The sequence below is a fragment of the Vipera ursinii genome, assembly GCF_947247035.1.
Source record: "Vipera ursinii genome assembly, chromosome: 1".
In the NCBI taxonomy this organism is placed as follows: Eukaryota; Metazoa; Chordata; class Lepidosauria; order Squamata; family Viperidae; genus Vipera; species Vipera ursinii.
This window is the reverse complement of record NC_139512.1, coordinates 47,482,799-47,507,525: the sequence shown is the minus strand read 5'-3', so window position 1 is coordinate 47,507,525 and position 24,727 is coordinate 47,482,799. Positions and strand designations below refer to the sequence as shown.

At 37.4% G+C, this 24,727-nt stretch overlaps 1 protein-coding gene across 5 annotated transcripts in view; it reads right to left on the bottom strand.

The window, feature by feature from the left end:
• CEP128 (centrosomal protein 128) overlaps nt 1–24,727 on the bottom strand; it is a 221,658-nt gene that overhangs the window by 181,115 nt on the left and 15,816 nt on the right. For 4 of the 5 annotated variants that reach the window (XM_083375275.1, XM_083375272.1, XM_083375274.1 and 1 more), the window contains exons 8-12: nt 19,207–19,323; nt 15,454–15,540; nt 12,786–12,860; nt 9,167–9,299; nt 5,812–5,972 (exon numbers count right to left, since the gene is read on the bottom strand). In XM_083375275.1, the coding sequence (XP_083231401.1) occupies nt 5,812–5,972; nt 9,167–9,299; nt 12,786–12,860; nt 15,454–15,540; nt 19,207–19,323 (573 nt within the window). Of the gene's footprint in view, nt 1–5,811; nt 5,973–9,166; nt 9,300–12,785; nt 12,861–15,453; nt 15,541–19,206; nt 19,324–20,130; nt 20,197–24,727 lie in introns of those variants that run through there. The other variant, XM_083375276.1, reaches the window with a different exon arrangement.

The window sequence follows — 24,727 nt, the reverse complement described above, 5'->3', positions numbered from 1 at the left end:
CAAGTAGGTCACAGGGCTGTAAGTTTAGTTTACTTATGATCTCTCTCTCTATATATAACAAAAGTATTATCCAAATCAGTTGTCCTGAGTCTGACCGGTTTGTAAAAGTGTTAAGAATTTAGAACTAATGCCATTAGTTTTTGATATCAAAATGAGGTGATAGGCATAAAGTCAGAAGCATATGTGACTGTTTCAGTATGAGGTTTTATAACTTTTATAAATTATCCAACTGTTTGTACTGTTTCCCCAGCTAAGACCTTTTCGAGAATAGATTTAATGTAAATGGATTTTATGACTTTAGAGGCAAAATAATATTTATGAACTCTCTATTCTTTCCTTTAGCAGAATGAAGCATCAGACTCACAATGTCTGAAAGTCTATAAAGTTAATCAAATTCACAGAAATAAATAATGTCGAATTTAAATCATTTTTGCATCCGTATTTTATCAGATAGTTCTGTGAAACAGGACGCTTACTACTGAGACTATGGCCACCAATCAAATGGACAATGAGATGAATACCATTCTTTAAAGAGCACACATGAAAACAAGATTGAAGTCTACAATATATGCTGCAGAGGTTCCTGACCAGATAAAATGAAACTTATTAAACCACCCTCTCCCAGGAGGCTCAACCATTCTGTACTCCTTGAGAAGCCCTGAAAAACATAACCCTTAGTTATTGGTTGCTGAAGAGTAACTCCAATGATATAAAACTATTTGCAGAATATTTAAGCTTCTCTTTGATGTCAGAAGTTACCATTTTCAAACCATAGGGCTTTATTTTTTTAAAAGCATACAGAGCATTCTAAAAAAAAAAGTCGAACTGAAATTTGGCTTCTGTTCAGACATGCCTGGACACATATCCAGCACCCCTTTTATTAAGTGAATCCTTGTACATGCTTGCTTCTGCATAGGCAAATTAATCAAAATGTGTCGGGATATATAACCAATTTCTTCTTGCAAGGCATGCTTAGCACATGTCCAGAGAAATACTTCTGGATATGCTTTGCAGATGTGCAGAATCCTATCATTGCATAGAAACGTACAAAGACACATAATAACCTTTCTTTGCACAAAGCTGCAATCATTGTGAGGGTAACATCTCTATGCAGTTGTAGACTGTGCACTTAGGCATTTAACAGTTTTGTACCAGCTTTTATTATCTGTTTAATGTATTTAATATAATTATTATAGCATTTTTAAACTGAAACATGTTCAAAACTAGGCTTTGCTTCAAAATACAGTTTTTCAGCATGGTCTTTTCTGATGGGGTTAGGCACTATATCATATACAGTTGAGTTTGTAATCAGATGACATCTGCGCTATGTGGGTTTCAATTATTTACTTTGATGATATATATCACTTATTAAAACTAATGTTAAGCTCCCATCATATGTTAGTATACAGTGTAATTACTAACAGCTAATTTATTCACTCATACTATAAACTAACTGTTGATAGGGCCCATATACTGTACATGGTAGCTCAGCAAGACAGTCAAGGATTTTTTGATGAAGCACAATTAAGAGAGGTTACAATCTCTATTTTATTTAAAAATAGAAATGTTGTTAATTCACTCTTAATGTTGCCTTGAATTATGTAAAAGTCAGCTCTGAACACTTTCAGATGATGAAAAAGAAACAGATTAAATCAGTAACAACCATTGATGAGGGAATACTTGGAATCCAGATGAATACAAATGACTCACGAAGGTTAATGAGGTTCAACATGAGTTTAAAAGAATAGAATGAATATATCTGGTATGTACAGAACATTCTCCAATTTGTTCAGATAACTTTTCAAAGGTACATTAGTGTAAGCTAAATTGACTTTTTTATTGTCAATTATAAAATCTCTTTCTTCCCCAATTAACTATCACATATCCTTAGTTCCATTCAAGAAAAGTTCACTCAATAAAGTAGACAAAAGTGACTACCTCATCAGAAATATCAGTCTTTGCTTTTTATAAAGAAAAATAAAGACTTTAACCAAAATATACAATTTTTCTACAGGGCTTTAAGAAAGTTTGCATCCAATCTAGCCTGTGCATGCATTCTGATTTTACTACTGTTATTACATCTTTTCCTCCAGGAATTTGCCCCATTTATATTTTAGAGTATAGATGGCTAAGATGAATTAAGTCTGCCCATTCCTATTATAATTCAGAATTGCATAAACTACAAAACTACAAATGAAATGGGCTGAACAATCCTATCTAATTAAAAAGTCTCTAACAAGATCAGCCCAATTCCCATTGGAGGTTTTGTACAAACTGCAAATACACAATCAATGATGGCTGCTTTTGCCTGGAGCAAGCTGAGAGATCCAGTCTACAGAATCTGATCAGCTTGATTACTTTGAGTATCATATAAAATAAACTGATCAAGCCATTCTGAGGCAAATCCTAAACTTTCCCAATCATCCATAGAGCAAGTTTGCTCATCTTGCTCATCAACTCCATCTGGAAAAAGCAAAGAACAATATTACATTTGCATAGGGAAACAGATTTGATGGGATGCTGTTTTACTGTTGTAGTTTTCAAATTTGCAGTCTTTTATGGCTTAATGTTGCATCAAGAATGAAATTATCCTCAAAGGATAACAGCAGGAAGCAAAATGTGAATTGCATAATGGGTACAAGGAACTAGGCCTATGAATTAAAATTTACAAAAGGCTACCTGCTATGAATATTTTTATCATTAAATCGTAAAGTCAAATTCCCAGAAATTCTTTAGGGTTGCAAATGTAAAAAATGATCAGTGCCCAAATTATATTCCTAAAAATAAAATTTGTTTTCCTCTCATAAAATACAGTGGTATCTTGATATTCAACTGCTTTGAAACTCATGGAATTTGGTACTCAACACATTTTGACACAAACATTTTGCCCCAATACTCATTGTTTGCTTGGTACTCAACACACAAGCTAGAACTTGTCATGTTGGCCGCATTGTGGGTCACTACATTATTCCTTATGGGAAAAATCTGGACCAATTAACAATGATACCTAGATACCACTATAGCTTGACACTCTTGTTAAATAGGATGCAATAGAAAATGAGACAAGTTGTTTCAGATAGTTGTTGTATCTTCAAATTTCTTGTTAAATCTTCAAATGTTTGAGAGAAAATAAACATTTCATCATATTCAATTTTATTCCTTTAATGGGAAGTAAGATTTTAAGCACCTGATATGTTATATCTTAACTGCTTTCCTACATACCTATTTCACAGTTGTCTTTATTACAATTGTATTCAATAAAAATTACTATTAAATTTGTCTTCTGAAGTATTCATAGCTACTGATACAATTGTGATTATAAGAGTATTTTATTTTATTCTGCCTTTATTGTTTTTATATATAACTTAAGGTAGCAAAATACCTAATATTCCTTCCTCCTGCTGTTATTGCCCACAACAGCAACTATGCAAGGTGAGTTGGGTTGAGAGAGAGTGACTGGCCTACAGTCATCCACCAAGTGTTTGTGCCTAAGATGGGAGTAGAACTCCCAGTCTCCTGGTTGCTAGTCTGTTGCCTTAACCATTAGACCAAACTGGTATCAAGGAAATGAGATATTATCTTCATATTCTATTTCTATATCCTCTTCAAATGTGTTCAACTTAAATCCCTCATGAAATAATAGCTATGACCAAATATGTGCTTAAAATTATAATCAAATTTAATAATTTTATAAGTATGACATGAATATTATATGAGATTTATACTAATTGACAATCATAGTAAGAAATCAAAACAGCAATCATTTCAATTTATCTATTATTTCAGGCATGTATTCTAAAATAATGTATTATCTATGTCAGGGCTGGGCAATTAATTTTCCCAAGGGGTCACATGAGAAACTAGGACTGTTGTAGAGGGCTGCCATTCCCCCTGCTGCCCCTCCCACCATAGGCCAAACAGGGACAGTAGAAGAACCAGATGTGGTCCATGGGCCATGTAAAGCCCATATATGCTCTATGTCAACTGAATAAAAATATAAATCTATTTTGGAATTTGAAGCATTCTTTTAAAATACCTGAGTGGCCAAAGAGTTACCCACTCGATAATTGCTAGAAGTAATGCTTTACAAAAAAACTAAGACCATTTAAAGAGTTTTGTTTTCTAGAACAAAACTGACAAGAGGACTACATACAATGCAAAAAGAATAACCCATTCAATGGTGGCAGACTGCTATAACATTTTATTGCTTAATGCAAATTTAGTGCCAAACAATAATATGCACTTATCATTTAATATTGACTCAACTATCTACCAGTCTATTGTCATATTCTGCACTTAGGTTAACATCCATCCTGTGGCTGGGAATTCAAAGCCATCTGCAGACCCTGAAATCTTTTCTGAAACCATACTGGCCTCTCTCAGTGAGCAACAAGAGTTACCTTATGAAGTAACAATTCCCTATTTTTCTATATTCTGGCAAAGCAGCTTATAAATATTCCAATTGGCCTTATGGTCATAAAATAATTATAAAACACCTTTTCCAATCTGACTGTATCCATTTGCCTGAAATTATAATGTCCACAGTCCACTGCTCCTCTCCCAATTTTTAAAATATTGTGGCACTAACCTCTGGTTTACCCAAATAATGTTAGCCAACATTATCTCACTGATCATCATGTTAGACCAAGTATTTAAATTAGGCAACCTTCCCTTTCAAATCTCAAGAAAGGGACACAGTCTGGGCAAAAAAGAGGGAGCTGATGAGAAAATCTTATAATTTATTTTCGTTGGTCAATTCCATTGTAACAGATGATGTTGTCACTTTCAGCTGATTCTCCAGTTAGTTTTAGTTAATCTTGCTCAGATTCAAAAGAAATTGCTCACAGTTGCCAGGAAAAGAAAGTTAATTTTCTGCACATGTGGCTTGACAAACAGAAAACTGTTCTGTCACTATGTATTTTCTACAGAATTGCATTGGACATTTTTTAATTTTGACTTTAGGTCACTGCTAGTCAGAGGCTTGACCAATACTGGGTCAAAACTATATCTGTCATAGATATCAACTGGCTAAACATATGTCTTAAACTGTATTGATCAGATAATGGAAGAATTATGTCTTTATGGTTAATAGTTTTGTAATTCCAGAAATTATACCCAACAAGAGATAGGTTATACTTGGAGATACTGGAAATGCTTAAATTGAAAATAAAATTTCCATTAAGTCATGTTCAAATAGTTACTACTTGGACACATCCATCTTTTTCCCATGATTGCTTTTTTAAAAAACAATAATATAGAACTGGTTTCCCACTGTCTTTTTCCATGATTGCTTTTTTAATCTTCTAGCCTAGTCTATAACCCCAAGTAGCCTCCCATTCAAGTACCAACTAGATTTGACCTTACTCTTCTTTTTCAGGATCAGGTTGATGCTATGTCAGCTGTATTTTTCACAAATAAAAGCCTTCATATTTGGTACTGATGGGAACCACTGCTTTCAGTACAGGTGGAAAAGACAGTTTTGCATAAGAACTATGCACTATGCAACTCAAGACTGTGACAAGACTACAAACCAGGACCTGTATGAATGAATGTTGCTCAATATTACTACTTGTACTACCGTCCAAATTCTCTAGAGATATTAAAATAAATAACATGGAAAAGAAAAAGACAATATACTGGTTTCATCTACAGAATTTTTTTTCTGTTTGTTTCTTTACAAGGGAAACAAAGGTACATTTGAACTTCAGCAGCAGCTCTCACCTGACAATGTTTGTGAGGCAAACTTTAGCACACATACCTCCCATTTGCAAAGTAAAAGCCCGTAAAGTTATAATGTAAGAAAAAGTTTACCTCCATATGCATCACAAGCTGCAATTTCTCTTTTTCTTTGCGTTCAACACATCGCTGCAACTCCTCTTTCTCTGACAATACAGCACTGTGGTTTAATTGTGCTCTTAATTCCCAGATCTGTTTCTCCATCTCTTGCTTCTCTGGATCAGACCTCTCAACAACTGGAACACATGATACAATTTAGGATCAGACCAAACCAAAAGGGAAATCAAGGTTCCTTCTAAGCAGGATTTTTTTTATGGAGCAATATAGTTAATGGAACATTCAAACATATGTTTCAACATATGCATGTCTATACTCCATCAACTTGATTTCCTTTTAGTTCCATGCTATTGCCTCCTTTGAATGACATATTGAAGAGTAATGGAAAAACTGATTTGGGACACTGCAGATGGGGGAGCTGCCTTCCTCAGAAACCATCTCTAACTCCAGGATAACAATTAGCTTTTTAAATATTCACATTCACCTATTTCTAAGTGAGAAAAAAGAGAAAGAGGTAAAACATTAGCAAAAGCAGAGAGCTAAAACACGTCTCTGCTTTATTTTTCCCCAGGTGGAGACAGCACCAGAGAGATATTCCCAAGGAAGGATATTTTTAAATCAAATATGAAAGAGGAATCGAAGATTGGATGAGAAAGATCAAGCTTTTATTAATTAAGGATAATTTTAGGTTTTTTCCACAGTTTCTGCTTGAGATTAAATCAACAACTGAACTGAAATCTTCAAAGGATGCAAGAAGGGAGCTTTTGGGCTGTGAGAATCCTTTTCAGCTCAATAGCAAAGGACAAATAAGGGTCCAGAGCTGATTAGCCCCTCTAAAGCTGCTCCATTTCTCAATGAGGATGTTTTCATTTTCATTTATAAAAAATATTCAGTACAGATATAGAACAGAGTAAGATAAAGAAATAGGATTTTAAGATACAGCACAGATAATTTTTTGATAAACCAATAATATTTTTATCAAAATATCTGCACGCTCCTCCCTTCTCAATGCCAGGAAGGCATAGCTGCCAAAACTACAATGTTGGACAGTGGGGAAGCCGGGCAGAAGGCGAGAGCCCTGCAGCCAGAGGCCTCCCGAGGAGCCAACAGAAGAAACAGAAGCCCCAAAGCCCTGCTGCAAAGGAGGCCACAGGAAAGGAGACAGTAGCTGCAAAAACTGGGCTGCGCGGGGCATCTTTCTTTCTTTCCTCAGACCTGATCTGAGATCTCTTTTCCCCTCAGCTGGAACCCTCCCCTGAAGGAGGAGAAAAGGAAAGGAGCCCAAACAAGAACAACTCAGCAGAAAAGGCAAAGAAGCAGAAATAGAAAAAGGAACCAAAAGATAAAGAACCAAATGAACTCTGTAAAAACGGAATATAGATCTAGAAGGAGTGCCAGTACATATATAAATATATATATGGAGAGAGATCAGCAATACAGGAATAACTGAATAACGGAGTTGGAAGGGACCTTGGAGGTCTTCTAGTCCAACCCCCTGCTCAAGCAGGAGACCCTAGACCAGGGGTCTTCAAACTTGGCCCTTTTATGACTTGTGGACTGCAACTCCCAGAATTCCTCAGCCAGTGTGCCTGGCTGAGGAATTCTGGGAGTTGAAGTCCACAAGTCATAAAAGGGCCAAGTTTGAAGATCCCTGCCCTAGACCATTTCAGACAAATGGCTGTCCAGTCTCTTTATATTATATTATGTGTGTGTGTGTGTGTGTGTGTGTGTGTGTGTGTAGACAGAGATAGATAGATAGAGATAGAGACAGACAGAGACAGAGATAGATAGATGATATATAGACAGACAGATATAGACATAGACAGCTACAGAGATAGAGATAGAGATAGAGATAGAGATAGAGACAGAGACAGAGACAGAGACAGAGACAGAGACTGACAGATAGACAGACAGACAGCCTACAGAAAATAGATGGTAGAATTACAACATAGCTTTAGCACCAGGAATACTGATGTACGAATAGGGAATTCATATAAGATAAGAATATGAATAAAGCATCAATGTAGATAGAATACTAGTAGTAAGGTATTAGCTGAAGGCATTTGTAATTTACAATTCCCTTTTTGTTCACTATTCTTGGTTTTTTTTAAAAAAAAAAAAAAGAAAAGAAAAGAAAGTCTACCCTAGCCATGAAGGGAGATACAAAAACAAACCATCTGTACCAGTTTCTAGTCCTTTTGTGATGAGTCTTGGTCAATCTGATCGTCTGCAGTTCAGAAAAGTACACGCAACACATAACTTGCTGATTGTATTAAGCAAACAAATGGGTCTATGGTTGGCACGATCTGACCTATTTCTTTGTTTTTATAAAAAAGAGATGATGCTGGCATGGTTCTAATCAATATAAAAATGTGCTGAACTGCTAAGATGGGTAAATAAGACAGCCAGCACAGGAGCCACCAACCTTGTTTTCCCTTTAGTAATTCTCGGGGTAAAGTTTTCTGCCAGAGCTCTTTCAGATTTTAGCTGTATAAGGATCTTGACCTCAGCAAGCTAATCAGGAAGACCACTTCAAGAGTCAGCCATAAAAGGATCATCTAGTGATTCCACTGTGAAAATATTCTGGTAATAGTATTTCCATGCCTCTCTTGTAGCTGTTAACTAAGTGCCAGAACCAAGCATGGTTTTTAAGCTTAGCAGCTGGAATTAAACTCTCCCACCTGAATTGGATAGTCACAGTTTCAGCAGATCTAAGTGACTTCAGAGGCCTAGAATATATCCTCACAGCAACCCTGAAAATTTAGGAAATCTAACCATACTGATCTGTTCAATGCCAAATGAAACAAAGGATAAAACTACCAAGCATAGATGATTTATTACTTCCATCTACTGCTGTATGAGATCTTAGAATGTAACCATACAACAATTCCTGACATGAATAGCAAACAGAAAGTTGCTAGAGTCTCTTCCGTAGCTCATACATACACTTTTGCTTGCCTCTCAGCTTTTATTCTATTCATACAACAGGAGATGCAGAGTGGAGAGTAGATTATGAGACACTAGCAGGTCCCATAATCCTTCAACAGTCTATATGAAATTAGCACTTTCCACTCATTTTTTAATCTCAAAACGTTATGCAATACATTTTCCATAACTTAAAATTGTGTTTTCTTTAACTCCCAGTAACTATTTTTACATCAGTGTCATAATTCCACAACACCCCTATGGAGTAATGAGTAAAATAAGTTGAGATGGTGAGCATTTACATGCTTGTTTATAAAAAATGCTTTTGTCTATGTGATATGACCTTAGCGTTATTTATCTCTGCCCCTTGGCAAAACATGGCTTACCAATCCAAATACTAAGTTCTTTTCACAGTAATGGATACCAAAAGTAGAAGGAAAAGTCCTACCTCTTTGCTTCCTCCTGTCATCCTTTTGCTCATCTAGATGGCTTTGGTGATGCTTAGCAACCTGAGTTATTTGATGTTGCATAGTCAAACGGTCCTCTTCTGCTCTAAGAAGTTGGGAACGAAGATCTTCAATCTAACACACACACATACATATACACAGACAAGTGCCAGCTTTTTAAACAAGCTAGAAAATGATGTCAATCAAATCTGGAATTGTATCTTCATGGATGTTATTAAATCTTTAAAGAACACAAAAGCACAAGCAAAATGAGATTCTTGTCTATTATCCATGAAGTATAATTAGTAATAAATCAAATACATGAAATATTGATATCTGCCAGTATATTTATTTGCCACCTATCTTGCTGTGGGGCTACTGTAGGCAGCTTACAATAATAAAAAGGAAGAAAATGAAAGGAATGTAAACAGAAGTAAAATAATAGAACCATAAAATAAACAATAAAAAAGAACACAATCAGAATACTTCAATACGATAATAATACGTCACGATCTCATTAGAAATTGAACTCTGCTGTAGCTATAGCATCTGATTTTGAATTAAATTAATGAATGAACTCAAATGAAAGTAATATTTCTGTATGTTTGTGCACCTAAGAAAAAGGGGATGGGTATAATAGATTTGAAAGACAATGGTATAATGTTACAGAGTGGAGAAACTGAAGGTGTAGGTATCCTAAAGCTGCTTTTTCCAAAAGGCAACTGGATTTGGTTTTTCCCTTGAAAACATTTTCAAAGAAAAAAACATGTCCAACTTCCTTTTGGAAAAAGCACCTTTGGGACAACCATGACCTGAATGATTGAGAATCTCCATAGACATGAAGGTGTAGGTTTAATTATCATTGAAAGGACTAAAATACTATATATGTCAGAAAGTATGATTTCATATCATCCAGATTGTTCTGGTACATATGAAAGTAAAAACGCATACATTAGTAATATTTGTATATATTATGCTGCCATTAACAGTAATTATGGAAAAATTGATGAGTTTGGGAAAAAAATTACACCACAGTCTGAATGAATGCAATCCAGAGAACAAATTTGTTCCACATTACATGAATGCATGGTGGGGACAAGATGAAAGAGTAAAGAAAAAGTTCCAGGGTTCAGAGTGCAAGAATGGAAGTTGGGGAAAATGTGGACATGGAAGAATATTCAGATTCTTGTTGAAAGGAATATTTTAAATGAAATGTTAAGATGACAAAATTTAAATATATACAGAAATAACTGTGGGATATCACAGGAGAAAATTAAACATCTGAACACAATGGAAATCGGTCACTATATATCAGACATGTCAAACACAAGGCCCGGGGGCCAGATGCGGCCTGCGAAGTGGTTTCATGTGGCCCGCGAAGCCATCCTGGAAACAGTGAGGGAACGGCCCCCACTGCCTTGGCCCTGGCCCAGAGACCCTCCTCCTGCCAGAGACCCTCAGATCTGTCCCACTCCTGCCCAGGCCCCCATAGGCACCCTTGATGCGAACGATGTAGAGCTGGTCATGCCCACCCAGTAGGCCATACGCACTCTAGCCACACCCACCCAGTAGGCCACGCCCACCCTGGCCATACCCACCCGGCCCCCTGAGGGCAACCGCAATGCTGATGCGGCCCTCAATGAAATTGAGTTTGACACCCCTGCTATATATGGTAAACCAAGAAGAGTCAGGATCAAGAATGGATGAGTGAATAATAAAAAATGTGGGGAAAATACACTACAGGTAGTCCTCACCTTACAATCACAATTGAGCCGAACATTTCCATTGTTAAGTGAGACATTTGTTAAGTGATTTTTGCCTCATTTGCCTATCTTACTACAGTTGTTAAGTGAATCACTGCAGTTAATAAGTTAGTAACCCTAGTTGTTAAGTTAATTTGGCTTCTCCATTGACTTTGCTTGTCAAAAGGTTGCAAAGGTGGACCACATGACACTGGAACACAGCAGTGGTCATAAATATGAACCAGTTGCCAAGCATCTGAATTTTGATCACATGATCATGGGGATGGTACAAAGGTTGTAACCATGAAAAATGGTAACTTTTTTCAGTGCCGTTGTAACTTTCAACAGTCTCTAAATGAACTGATGTAAGTTGAGGACTACCTGTATGAAAGAAGACTATTGAGATGGCTCAGTTATACAGACAAAATGGATGAAGATCAAATTGCAAAACAAGCATGTGAAGAAAGAATGGATGCTTTGAAATGTTGTTTGACCTAAAAAGGGAATAGCGTGATGGGTATATATGAACATACACTTGTCATGCAGGCATACCTCAGATACAGAAAGGCATGTTCAAAACCATACATATGGAAGATCTTGACTGGATCTTTTGGGTTTGTATATTATACTAAAATAAATCAGCCACAGAGTTGCTGATTGGGATTGACTCTTCCTGCCTAAGCCATTTTCCTAATTCTCATTAGATAAATAATTCTCATCTAGCTACTGTTTTCCTTGAAGGTGAAAAATACATATCAAATTATTATAAGCAAAATACACAAGATTTTGAATGGAAAAATGGAGGCAGAGGTTTAATTGTGTTGCTGGAAAAACAAAAACATATCAGAAAGAAATTAGATATTATAAGGAATTCATTTTCAAACTATAATTTCTTTATGAAAAATGCAGCAAAGTATTACAACTTCACCACACATGGCAAAAATGTCCAATGTGTTAATTTATTTAATCATGACCTTTTGCATTCTTTTAAAACATATCAGAATGTCTATATTAGGAAGCCTGAAGTTTTGAATTAGCACATCACATTAATGCATCTTGAGCAATAAATAGAACATTTCAACCTGTACTATTTATTATGCTACTTTATTTTCAAACACATTAATCTACCACTTATATAATAGATACTGTGAATTGGTTTGAGAAAATGCAAAAAACAAGTGAACAAACAAAACCAAATCGAAAACTCAGACCAATTAAGATTATGAAAGCTTTTATATGACCAGAGACAGCCCACCTTCCTAAAAACACAGCTTGTATTAACAGTATCGGTTACAGCAAAGAACAATTGAAATGTACAATAACGCCAGGAAACAAATGCTTTGAACTGCAGCAAACTAAAATATAAGAAATTAAATATGTAAATGAAACATGCATTGGTATTCTGTATGACAGTTTTCCGCAATCCTGTAGGAAAGGGTTCCCTCTGCACTCCATTCTAGTCCAAAAATGTAACAACAGAAAACTATTGAAAATGGAATACAGAGAGCTGGTTCAAATCTCCATGTAGTCATGAAACCAATTTACTGATCTCAAATCAAATCTCCTTTTAAAGTGTCCCATGCTGAAGGACAAAGATACAAAATGCAAAACAATAAACTCAATCCCTTTCTTAAAAAAACTGGAGAACATCTTTGGTAGGTTGGTACCATCTCATAAGGCAAAACAAGACTACTGTCTTCTGTTATATATTTCTAGGCTTTTTTGGCATATTTAATTTTGTAATCTAACATAGGACACAGACTTCTGAGAACATCCTCAGCACATCTTCTCCCAATTGTCTGCTGAGATAGCCGGTACAAACTTTATGAAACCCAAATATTAAATGTTAAACCCAAATATTAAATGTTAAAGAAATTACCTGGTGGAGAAGAATTTCTCTACTACTTTCTGAATGATCAAGTTTCCTCTGGGAATCCTCCAAAACCTGTTCAAGCTTATTAGAATAAGAAACAATTTCACTGATAGTATTGTTTGGGTTATATTAAGTACCATACCTAAATAATTCAAAGTATTTTGAAAGTGCTATTTATTAAGCAATGCTATATGTAAATTCAAAAATGCTTTTCATCTCAGTGGTATCTTAAAGCAAATGATCTGTTTACAGACAAATCTATCTATCTAGCTCAGACATGTCAAACACAAGGCCCGGGGGCCGGATCCAGCCCGCAAAGTGATTTCATGTGGCCCGCGAAGCCATCCTGGAAACAGTGAGGGAACAGCCCCCACTGCCTTGGCCCTGGCCCAGAGACCCTCCTTCTGCCAGAGACCCTCAGATCTGTCCCACTCCTGCCCAGGCCCCCATAGGCACCCTTGATGCGAACAATGTAGAGCTGGCCACGCCCACCCAGTAGGCCATACGCACTCTAGCCACGCCCACCCAGTAGGCCATGCCCACCCAGGCCACACCCACCCGGCCCCTTGAGGGCAACCGCCATGCTGATGCGGCCCTCAATGAAATTGAGTCTGACACCCCTGATCTATCTAGTATCTATCTGTCTAAGTATCTATCTATCTATCTATTTGCTGCCTATCTTGTGGTATGGGAAATTCTGAGGAGCATTGAATTTTCTTTAACATTCTGTTACAATTAAGCTTTAGAGCAGGGGCCCACAGGCCGGTTTCATCATACTGAAGCTGCGCCCACCCCATTGCCAGCAATGCAAAAAGAGTTGCGGTATGTTGCAGCACGTCATGTGACGTGGCAAGTTTGACACCCGTGCTTTAGAGCTTCCCCTGCTACTGAGTCCAATGCATTTTTAAAGGTGATTTAGTTCCTAGAAATCTTTTGGGCTGCCGGATAGGAGTGTAGGATACGAACAGCGTAAATTTCAACCCAGAACGTAAAATAGAAAAGAACACTGCAGTCCTTCGGGAATAGGGCGGTATATAAATTCAACTAATAAATAAATAAATAAAAATATATCTACCAGCAATACAAAACAGAAAGAAAGTGCAATGCTCTTATAAAATGACTGATATTTTTTTAAAAAGTATCAGTGCCTCAGGATTCGTCTTCTACGATTTTCAAGGTACAATTCAAGATGCTGAAACCAAAACTTTGAATAGCTTGGATCTTATTGTAACCACTAAGAATAAAATGTCCTCTTCCAATATTCCCTTTGAAGAGTATCTGGAAATAATAATTGGTGCAAACATGTGGCAGCCAAAATAATACCATTTATTTTTTTCTAATTATATCATTTCACATTTAAACTGCTTTGCCTGGCAGTTCATTTACAGATCAAGTGCAAAATATATAGTAATATATTATCAACCAGGATATCGTCATACATAAACCTGACCATCAACTGCATTCATCTTCAGAGGCACTATTCTATATACCAGAGGTCCCCAACCTTTTGGGCACCAGGAACCAGTTCCATGGAGAAAGGTTTTTCTGCGGACCGGAGGGGGCATCGTTTCATGTACTGCCTGCATCCCTCGGATGGGGCTTTGCTTGCTTGTGCGGACTCGTTTCTGGCATGCCGCAGCCCAGTACTGGTCCACAGACTCGGGGTTGGGGACCCCTGCTATATACCATTGCCCAAAGAGTATAGCAGAAAGATGAAGAATAGTATTTTTGGTGACGGCTCTTTGTAGTTTTCTCAAACAAGGATATTTGGTCTACTTTCTTCCACCAACTTCAATTCTTGCATGTCTATACATAAATTTCAATTATTCAAGTTCTCTTGGTTTTAATGAGATGTAACTGGTTTAAACCAGACTTAAGTTCCACTGATGTTCAAGTCATATCCCGTTTACAGCCTACCCACCACAACTTAAATTTCTTTGTATGGGGCCAAAAACTGTGGGACCTCCTTTATTTGAAGGTACAGATAATTATTAATGTTGTTTCCCTTGTGCCACATTCAGAGCCTATTATTATAGACAATAAACAGACCGTTTTCTTTAAAAAAAATCCAATATTTAGGATTGAAAACTAATGAGAAAAGAAGTATATTTTGTCCTATTTAGGGTGCTTTTCGTGAAAATATTGTGAACTAGACTTCAGAGACAATTTCAGTTTGAAGCCCAATTTCTCAGTTCAAATCCCCTTTAGAAGCAGAATTACATGAGGAAGATGGGGCAACAAACAGCAAGATCCGCCATAATTCTGACTACACTTCATTAGCTGATTGGTGAATGCTTGCCAGGGGATAATTATTCTACTTGGAGAGATCTCCCCATGTAATTTAAAATTATGATCATCCAGAGTTCTATGGGGAGCTTACATTAGTAGAACAGATGCTCCATGCATACTATCATCATCAGGCTGAACACTTGGCTTAACATTCCAACATGTGCAAAAATGCCTTCCATACAGAAAACCAGCATATGATGAGGAATGGTTCAGATCAGCTTCCCTCCCCTTTCTTTTCTATATTTTGCAATCTTAACATGAAAAAATAAACCACAACTATGCCATCTGATAGCTGGGAAAAAGTTCAAGCACCTTTTTTCTTAATCACATAGGGAAAAGCCAGTACAAGACACCACATCACTACAATAGAATTTTTAAATCTTACTTTGCTTTTTTCATCTTCCACTTTTGCAATTTTATTTTTCAAGATAATTTCTGCTCCATTGGCTTTAGAATCTTGTTGCTTTAAAGCCTTGAAAGAAAAAGAGAGATGTGGGGTTCAAGGGAATAATTAATGTATAAATATGCTAAACAATATTGACTTTGGTGTCTTTTGTCTGATGATACCATATAAACTATATGTACATATTATAGGTGCATACTGTTCAAAAATAAAAGCTGACACTGACATATCCTAATCTGTGAATATCTCTGGTCCAAACATTGAACTAAATTTCACTGAAGACCTGTTTTTTTTTTTAATCAGAGAGTACCACCCACCATATTGTACGGTACAGACAAAGCAAGAAAGGTTGTATATTAAAAGAATTCAGAAGTCACTGATTTCCCATATGCAGGTAGTCCTCATTTAGCAACCACTCGTTCAGCAACCATTCAAGCTTATGAAAATATTGAACGAATTGTAATTACTATGGGACTTTGTATTTACGGCCATTGCAATCACCTGATCATGATTTGTGATCTTCCCTGCCAGTTTCCCACAAGCAAACTCAATAGGGAAGTCAGCAGAAGTGGTAGTCATGTGACATCCCTGCTTAACATCTGGCATGATCCTCATTTAACAATGGCAACCAGGACTGCCACTGTTAAGTAACACAGTCACATGGTTTTCAGATTTACAACTGTTACTTATTGATGGAGCTTCCAGTCTCTATTAGCACTGTTAAATGAGGACTATCAGTAGTGTGTGTGTGTGTGTGTGTGTGTGTGTGTATACACATACATACATACACACACACACATATATATATATATACACAAATATAAATATACATATACATAAAAGGTAAAGGTAAAGGTTCCCCCGCACATGCGTGCTAGTCGTTTCCAACTCTAGGGGGCGGTGCTCATCTCCGTTTCAAAGCCAAAGAGCCAGTGCTTGTCCGAGGACGTCTCCATGGTCATGTGGCCGGCATGACTAGACGCCAAAGGCGCACGGAACGCTGTTACCTTCCCACCGTAGTGGTTCCTATTTTTCTACTTGCATTTTTACGTGCTTTCAAACCACTAGGTTGGCAGAAGCTGGGACAAGTAACAGGTGCTCACTCTGTTATACGGCACTCAGGATTTGACCTGCCAAACTGCCGACCATCTGATCGACAAGCTCAGCGTCCTAACCCACTGAGCCACCGCGTTCCATACATATACATATACACATACACACACACACACACACACACACACACACACAAACACACACACACACATATATGCATGCCTCAAAAACAGCCTGTGCTTCATGCACGGAACTACACTTCTTTGTAAAGAGGTATGAACTGCAAGGGATTGCACAGATATTGTTTCCATGAGAGGATAATAGGTAAACTTAAATCAGGCAATGAGGAAGTGTAACTCAATGCCTATCATAAGGAGATCCCCTGTGGCTCTAGTTTTCTCATGAGCCTTTCTGCAGGTAGCAGCTTTAACTTCAACAGAAACTCTTTTCAATTTCAGACCCAAGACAGATAGAGAAGATAAGGCACTAACTCTTTCTTTCTCAGCTATTTGTACATTCAAAATCATCCTTTTAATCCATTGCTCTTCTTTCCAAAACACACAAGTGATAGATCCCTATATAGCTGATATTCCTGAGGAAAATAGTAGAGAGAGATATATAATCTTGCCAATTGTGGAAAAGGTGTCCAACCCTGACATTCAGGTTTAAGCCACTTACCATTGCTACATATGCCACAGGAGAGAAGAATTACAAAATTGCCACATAATTTATGGTTCTACTTCATAGCTTTTTCAGTTGCTTAGTCAAAAATCTTAAAAGTTTGGGGAGACAGAAAAACCATATCCAACTGGAAGAGCTACACAAGTTCTTACAATAATGTATTAAACCTTAATGCTCAGGTCTTGGTGACTTGCAACATACTAATATAAGGTCTTCATGTATAACCCCGCCCTGCCAAACCTTTAATTCTCATATACACAGGTTGAACTCAACAAACAGCTGAGTTTTTACTACTGTAGCTCCTCACTCTTATAACTTTATGGAAGCTTATAAATATATGGTTATACCGGAAGATCTTTTGAATTGATTATGGTTATCATCATTTATGATCATGTTCTGGTCAGAGCAATACTATTGTACTGCAGTCCCTGTAACTCCATTGTTCCGATATGCTGCTTGGGTTCCTTGATGTTGAGAAAATTTATAAATTGTGCAAAATTTGCTCACGGATACAATTTAAGGTGCTAGTTAACATCTTTAAAGTCCTACATGGCCTAGGGCCAGGCTATTTGAAGGCTGCCCATTACACCCATCTGGCCCACCAAGATTGGAAGGCAAGGTATCCCATCAATTAGGGAAGCATGTCAAGTGAGACCACTTCCCACTATAGTAAAAGGTAAAGGTAAAATTTGCATGAAGAACGTTAACAAAATATTCACTACCGAGCATATATGTTTGATAATAAATAAACGTGTTTTTTTTAAAAAAAAACCTTGTAAACGTGCATATTTGGGTTTGCAAGGTATAGTATGATATTAAATTATACATCAACTTCCTAAATCCAAAATAAGCAGAAGCCCAAAAGCAATGGAAAGAAAATGCTAGACATCATGAGAATCTTCACTGTGGAACTTAAACCGCTTTCATTTCCTCTTTGCTCTAATCAATCACAATCTTTCACAATCATTCAAGGTAATTTAAAAACGAAGGAGAACACCAGAAAAAAAAAATCCCTGACCTAATAAGAGCACGTGAAGTTGAAAAGCTATTACTTTTACTAAACTTGTGTGGTAGCTTTCCCCCCACCCCTCTAAAGAGAAAGCCACTTTTTTTCAAAACTGAAAGCATCAATCTAAATTAATCCCTAGTGATTTATACTTCTCTATATAATCTACAATTGCTTTTCAGAAAAATGCACCCAGGTCACTACATTTATTAAAGCAACCAAATATGATATTAAACTTTTCATAGACTCGGCGAGACACCAGAGTAAAGACAATTGAAAAAGGACTGCCACTAATTGCCCAGACATTTACATTAATTCCAAAATTATAAGCTATATATTTAAGAACCCTGGCCTCTCAAGTAGAAGGGTGGAGGAAATGAACTACCTCTCCCATAGGCACTTTATGCATTCTTTTCAAAGAAAAGGTGGGAAAGGCTTTATTTGTTCTGAAGCAAACAATAGCTCAGTTTGCCTTCACAGCACAGACTCTTGTTCTCCTGGATGCATTTTCATTCAAACACAGCTGATTATGCGGCACCAGGAAACTGGCTACCCATTACATTACATTTTCTCTTCAAAAGAAAAGTATGTGCTGGTGGCTGTTAATAATACCTTCCATAGTTTAAATCTTAAATGTACCTGAAATTGTTTTAAGGCAGCATCCTTTCAACTATTGTATAATGGGAACCAATACTGCCTGCTTCCAGCATGAGAAGTCTTTTTTTTTATAGAAGAAAAGTTACCAGATCTGGATTTGAAATTACACTAGATAGCAGCAGTAAGATTTCCTCTACTGCTGTGCTGTCAACTGGCAATTATTTGGATTTTGTAGCTAAAATCTGGGAGCCACACTTCACCACTATCTTGTCAGTGTGCATGATCTCTATCATGGAGGGGGGGGAGGAATTCATCCTTTTAAATAATTAACACAGGCTAGATTGCCAGCATGAAGCACTTTTGTAGTTTTAAACGTATACCAAGGCCTTTATGCATACTTCCTGCAGGTGCACAGACATGTGTCCCAGTTGGTCTTGGCGTCTTTCTACCAACTGCCTTTCTGATCGGATTTCTCGTTCGATCTCTTGAAGTCTTCTCTCTACCCGCTCTGATACCTATATAAGCATGAAGATTTCAGAGAAGAAACTTTTGTTAAGATGTTAAGAAAGCAAACAGAAATGTTCCAAATTTATAACAGAAGGAAAGTACCAAAACATAATGGCCTATTTAATTTATTCCAAACATTAATACTATTATAAAAGGTAAAGGTTCCCCTGCACGTGCGTGCTAGTCATTTCCGACTCTAGGGGCCGGTGCTCATCTCCGTTTCAAAGCCGAAGAGCCAGCGCTTGTCCGAGGACGTCTCCGTGGTCATGTGGCCGGCATGACTGGACGCCAAAGGCGCACGGAACACTGTTACCTTCCCACCGTAGTGGACCCTATTTTTCTACTTGCATTTTTACGTGCTTTCGAACTGCTAGATTGGCAGAAGCTGGGACGAGTAACAGGCACTCACTCTGTTACGCAGCACTCGGGATTCGACCTGCCAAACTGCCGACCTTCTGATCGACAAGCTCAGCGTCCTAACCCACTGAGCCACCGTGTCCCTAATACTTTTATAAGATGTGCTTATTGTAGAAATATGAACCAAATAATAAGCGGAGCAAAACGAAACCAATAGAGTTATATCTGATTGGAATCTGTTATCAGATGCGCTTTTTTCACCAGCAGAATGGGGAAAGAGACTATCAGCATTTATTCCCTTTGCCTTGGTTTATTCCCTTTGCCACAGTTGGTCTACTATCTTTCAGCACAAAAAGGGAACTAGCACGGAGAGGCTTCAGGTATAAGGAAATTGCTGCAAATTATTCTTTTGCATCGTGCTGATAGAATCCTCTACTGGACAATAGAAACCTCCTTACCTTGAATAAGACCATTCGTTCAGCTAGTTTTGGTACCAGACAGCAGAAGATCTTAACATTATGAAACAAGACTTCTCCATCTCTATTTAGAAACATAGGAGTTTGAATCTGCAATGTTCTACAAGCAATGAATATGCCATACTACCATGATTTAGCCTGTTTTAAAATCTAAAGTCATCAAAAAGATCCATAAACCACTAATAAGTCATATTTATATGAGACAGCTTTTATACTGCTAACTAGATGTCCATCAGTGGAAGAACACAATTTAGAAATAACTTGCAATCTTACAAATAAGCTGCAGCTGCTTAAGCAAAAGTTTTTACTGAGAAAATATCTCTTGTCCACTGCTACCAATTAACTTTCCTCCCTATCACTATTTGCATTAATAACACAGTGGATATGAAAGCTAAGAATAGATGGATTGGGCTATTCTAATTGTTTATACCAAGTTCTGCATTTGTTTATTTGATGACCTAAGACTGTGAAAATTATTTTAAGCCAGAAGAAATCTTAGAAAACTAATCAAGCATAAGAATTATGTTCACTGGTGGAGCTTTATATCCTGCCTAATACTTTGTCATTTCCCATATAATAAAATCAAAACAAATTATGTAAAATAAAATGAATCCAGATATGTAAGTTTGTATTCGTTGTCCACTTCATTTTTTTTATCTCCACTCATTCTCCCCTTGGAAAATTACATCTATATCATCTGAAACTTCAGATGTTCTCTACTGTTAAGGCATTGATGAGATCCTGATCAGCTTAAATTCAGCAAGTTTATTACAACCATTGGCTTCCACGTTATATCCTGAGACATAAAAACTGGCTATTGTTTTCCTCTGCATCGCATCTATAGTATGGAGTTTGAAAAGTAATACTCATCAGTCAAAACACTGCTGCAACCAATCCAGCAAAGGAGATTCCCATGCTAAAGCTGGGTTATGTAGCTACTTCAGACACAAGGCTGAATCTGTATTCCAACATTCACATCTGGATCCTGTTAAATTAGCAGGAAAAGCCTTTTGATATTGGCAGGAACGTACATCTCCTCCCAGGGATGCTAGCTGTGCACATGTAGAATTAGATCAGGCCAGTAATGTGAAAAGGTTGTATTTCCATATATCAATGCCAGTATATTTCCATATATCGGTGCCAGGTTTTTAAAATTGTTATTAAAACTTTCCTGAACAACAAATGAAGAACTGAATTAGAATAACTTCTAATTTTTAAATAATAAAATGTGATGGAATGAATCAGGAATTTTATTTTAATTGCAATTGCTTGCTTCAATTTTCTAACTTTGCAAGATAGAGGGAGCACTCATGTTTGATAAAGCTGAATTCTTTCCTTTATTTATTTGCAGACACTACCCTCTAGTGTCAAATAACATTTACATGTTTAGCATGTCTAAAAATGATACTCTGCTGCCTAGTCTACCCTGTTTCCCATATAAATTCAAATAAGAAAGTAAATTTTTATACAAGCATTTTTCTTGATTTTCTTTTTTGTGGGAAAAGTCATTTAAATCATATCAAGGGGTGGATAATTAATCCATGGTTACTAAAACTTAATTTCCAATGTACTGAAAAGTATTACTTTTCAAACTTTGAGGGAGGGGATAGTTCACCTGTTCTGAAAAAGGAGGTTGGTCTGCTCTTCCCTTAAGAAATCATCACTGGATCCCATGAAATTGAACATTTTTTGTCTAGTCTTCACCTTCTCATTTTAGAATAGGTTATTGAGAAGATAGATGATTGACTTCTAGCTCCAGAAGGCCTTCAAGTTAATGTATTATCTGGATCCTTTTCACTCATGTTTTGGACTTGTTATAGCACTGCATTAGTCACACTTACAGATGATGGCTTTCAGATCTGAAATGTGGGGGAAACACAGTTATTTTGACCTCCATGACTCCCAACATGGATACTTCTAGACCATATTAGGAAAGGAGGAACAATTTACATTTATTTATTACATTTATTCTTCTTTCTTCAGGGCTGGTGATGGGAAGAAAAATCTAGCTTCCAATTCCTACTTTTCAAGATGCTTCAGGGCTTTATTCTATTCAACATCTATATGAAGTTAATGAGGTCATTCATTGACAAAGAATGATGCGTCATCAGTATAGTGATGATATCCAATTTATATCTCCACCCTGTGATAACCAAATAGGCTTGGGGGATTTGAATGGGGAAAAACAGATTATAGCTCAACCTTGGTAAAACCAAACAGCTGTGACTTTTGAGGCCTCCTGGTGCTGGAAATTTTCTGTTTTTAACTCTGAATAGAGTTGCACACTCCCTGGCAGAGTTGGCACTCAAGCTGGAGTACCCTCTTGGTCTCAAGCTCCTGATCCAACGCTAGAGGGCCTTTGCACAAATCTGTCTTGTGTGCCAATTGCAGTCATTTCTCAATTGAGAAGCCTTGTTCATGAACGCACTGCAGTCACCTCCTGATTACACTAATGCATTGAGGCTGCCTTTGAAGAGCATTCCAAAGCTGCAACTGATCTAGAATGCTGGGACATAGGCAATTTGGGATATACCATAATAGGCTTCTATAGGATCAGTGGTCTGTGAATTCCACAGGCTTCCAGTTGGGGGCAAATCAAAGCCCTGTTTGGCCCAAGGCCAATTATTTGCAGGTCCGCTTGTTCCAATTCTTTCTGCTCACCGTATGAGATCTAACAAGGTAGGTATGCTCTGAGTCCCTTCTATAAAGTAATATTATTTAATAGGACCTAGAAAGCAGGCCTTCTCTGTTGAAACACCTGCCTTCTGCAAAAGCATCTCTCTCCCCCTCCCCCAAAGATCCAAGCGATCCCAACCCTGTTATAACCTTTTATAACTCTTTAAAGACTTGGCCTTTCCTTTAAAAATTGGAGCCTGGACGTGAGGCAAAGTCAGTTGGTTGGTTTGTTGTTCTGACTGCTATTGATTTGCAAGAGGGAACGGGTTGCTTGAATCTTAGGCATCTTGTGTTGTTAGCATTGTTCAAACTATTTCGGGTTGTTACTTGTGAAAGGTTTTAACTTGCTGTTAGTCTCTCACATGCTCATTTGCAAGATAGCAGCCCAATAAATTGTTAAAATAAATTAAACTAAGAGACTCATGAAGAAGATGTTAAACTCTGTCTGCCATTCTGTCATATATTCTGTATATATATATATATATATATATATATATATATATATATATATATATATATATATATATTTGCAGTTGTCAACCTGAGGATGGAAAAGAGGTGAGACGAAGCAGAAGGTGTTTTTTCCCCCCCACATACAGTATGCAATATTTCTAATGAGAAAGGAAAGGAAATTGAAATGGACTAAGAAGCTGGCAGGAGAAGAGTTGTCGGACTGGCAGGAGGAGGAAGAAGAGGAGATAAAATGACTAGAAAACAAACATGTAATTATACGGTTGCAGACACCTGACAAAATATTAGTTCCTCGGTGATTTAAAATCATCAAAGACAGATTGGTAGAGAGGTTACTGCCCAGGGAACATCGAACTGAGTGAGATCAATCCACCAAGCACAGGTGCCCAAAGATAGAGAAGAGGACCATAAGGTCCATGAAAATTGTCAAAGACTGACAGCCACATTCTAACTGAAGCTCTTGATTAACCCTATGGGGAATTTAATAGTAACTACACTCTTAGGTAAAGGTAAAGGTTCCCCCACACATGCGTGCTAGTCGTTTCGAACTCTAGGGGCCGGTGCTCATCTCCGTTTCAAAGCCGAAGAGCCAGCGTTTGTCCGAGGACGTCTCCGTGGTCATGTGGCCGGCATGACTAGACGCCAAAGGCGCACGAAACACTGTTACCTTCCCACCGGAGTGGTCCCTATTTTTCTACTTGCATTTTTTACGTGCTTTCGAACTGCTAGGTTGGCAGAAGCTGGGACGACTAACAGGCGCTCACTCTGTTACGCGGCACTCGGGATTCAACCCGCCAAACTGCCGACCTTCTGATCGACAAGCTCAGCGTCCTAACCCACTGAGCCACGGCGTCCCTTAACTACACTCTTAGGAATAGTTGAAGAACAGAAATATTAATACTGCAGGAAAAGAGTCGACAGTAATAGTAACTGAATAATAAAGCAACCTGGCTGTATATCAATGGACTGTATTCCACTTTCTTCTGAAATCAGCAAAAAGGGAGAGGGATCAGTTTGTATGCTTTAGCTGAATGACACTTGCATAATTAGTCTTGCATGGATGAAAAAGAAACCAGAAATAACAGGGAAAAAATGAAGCTGGTTCTTGTGTGTTCACAATGCTCTTCAACTACTATAAGAACAAAAAACAATTACTGATAACTAATAATGGGTCCATAGGATTCCAGCCATAGTAAAACTAGCAATAAGAGTCAGCCTTCCCTTGCCACAAGTGATGCCCACTAACAGAATGGGTTTGCTTTCTCCAAGGGCTGGATGTAGCACTACAATATTTTAATTTAATTTAATTTAATAATATTTATATACCGCCCTTCTCCCTGAGGACTCAGGGCGGTTCACAGGGCAGAATAAAATACTAAATACAAACGTTAAAACAAGATTAAATAATTGCCCATATTAAAACAGTTGGAAT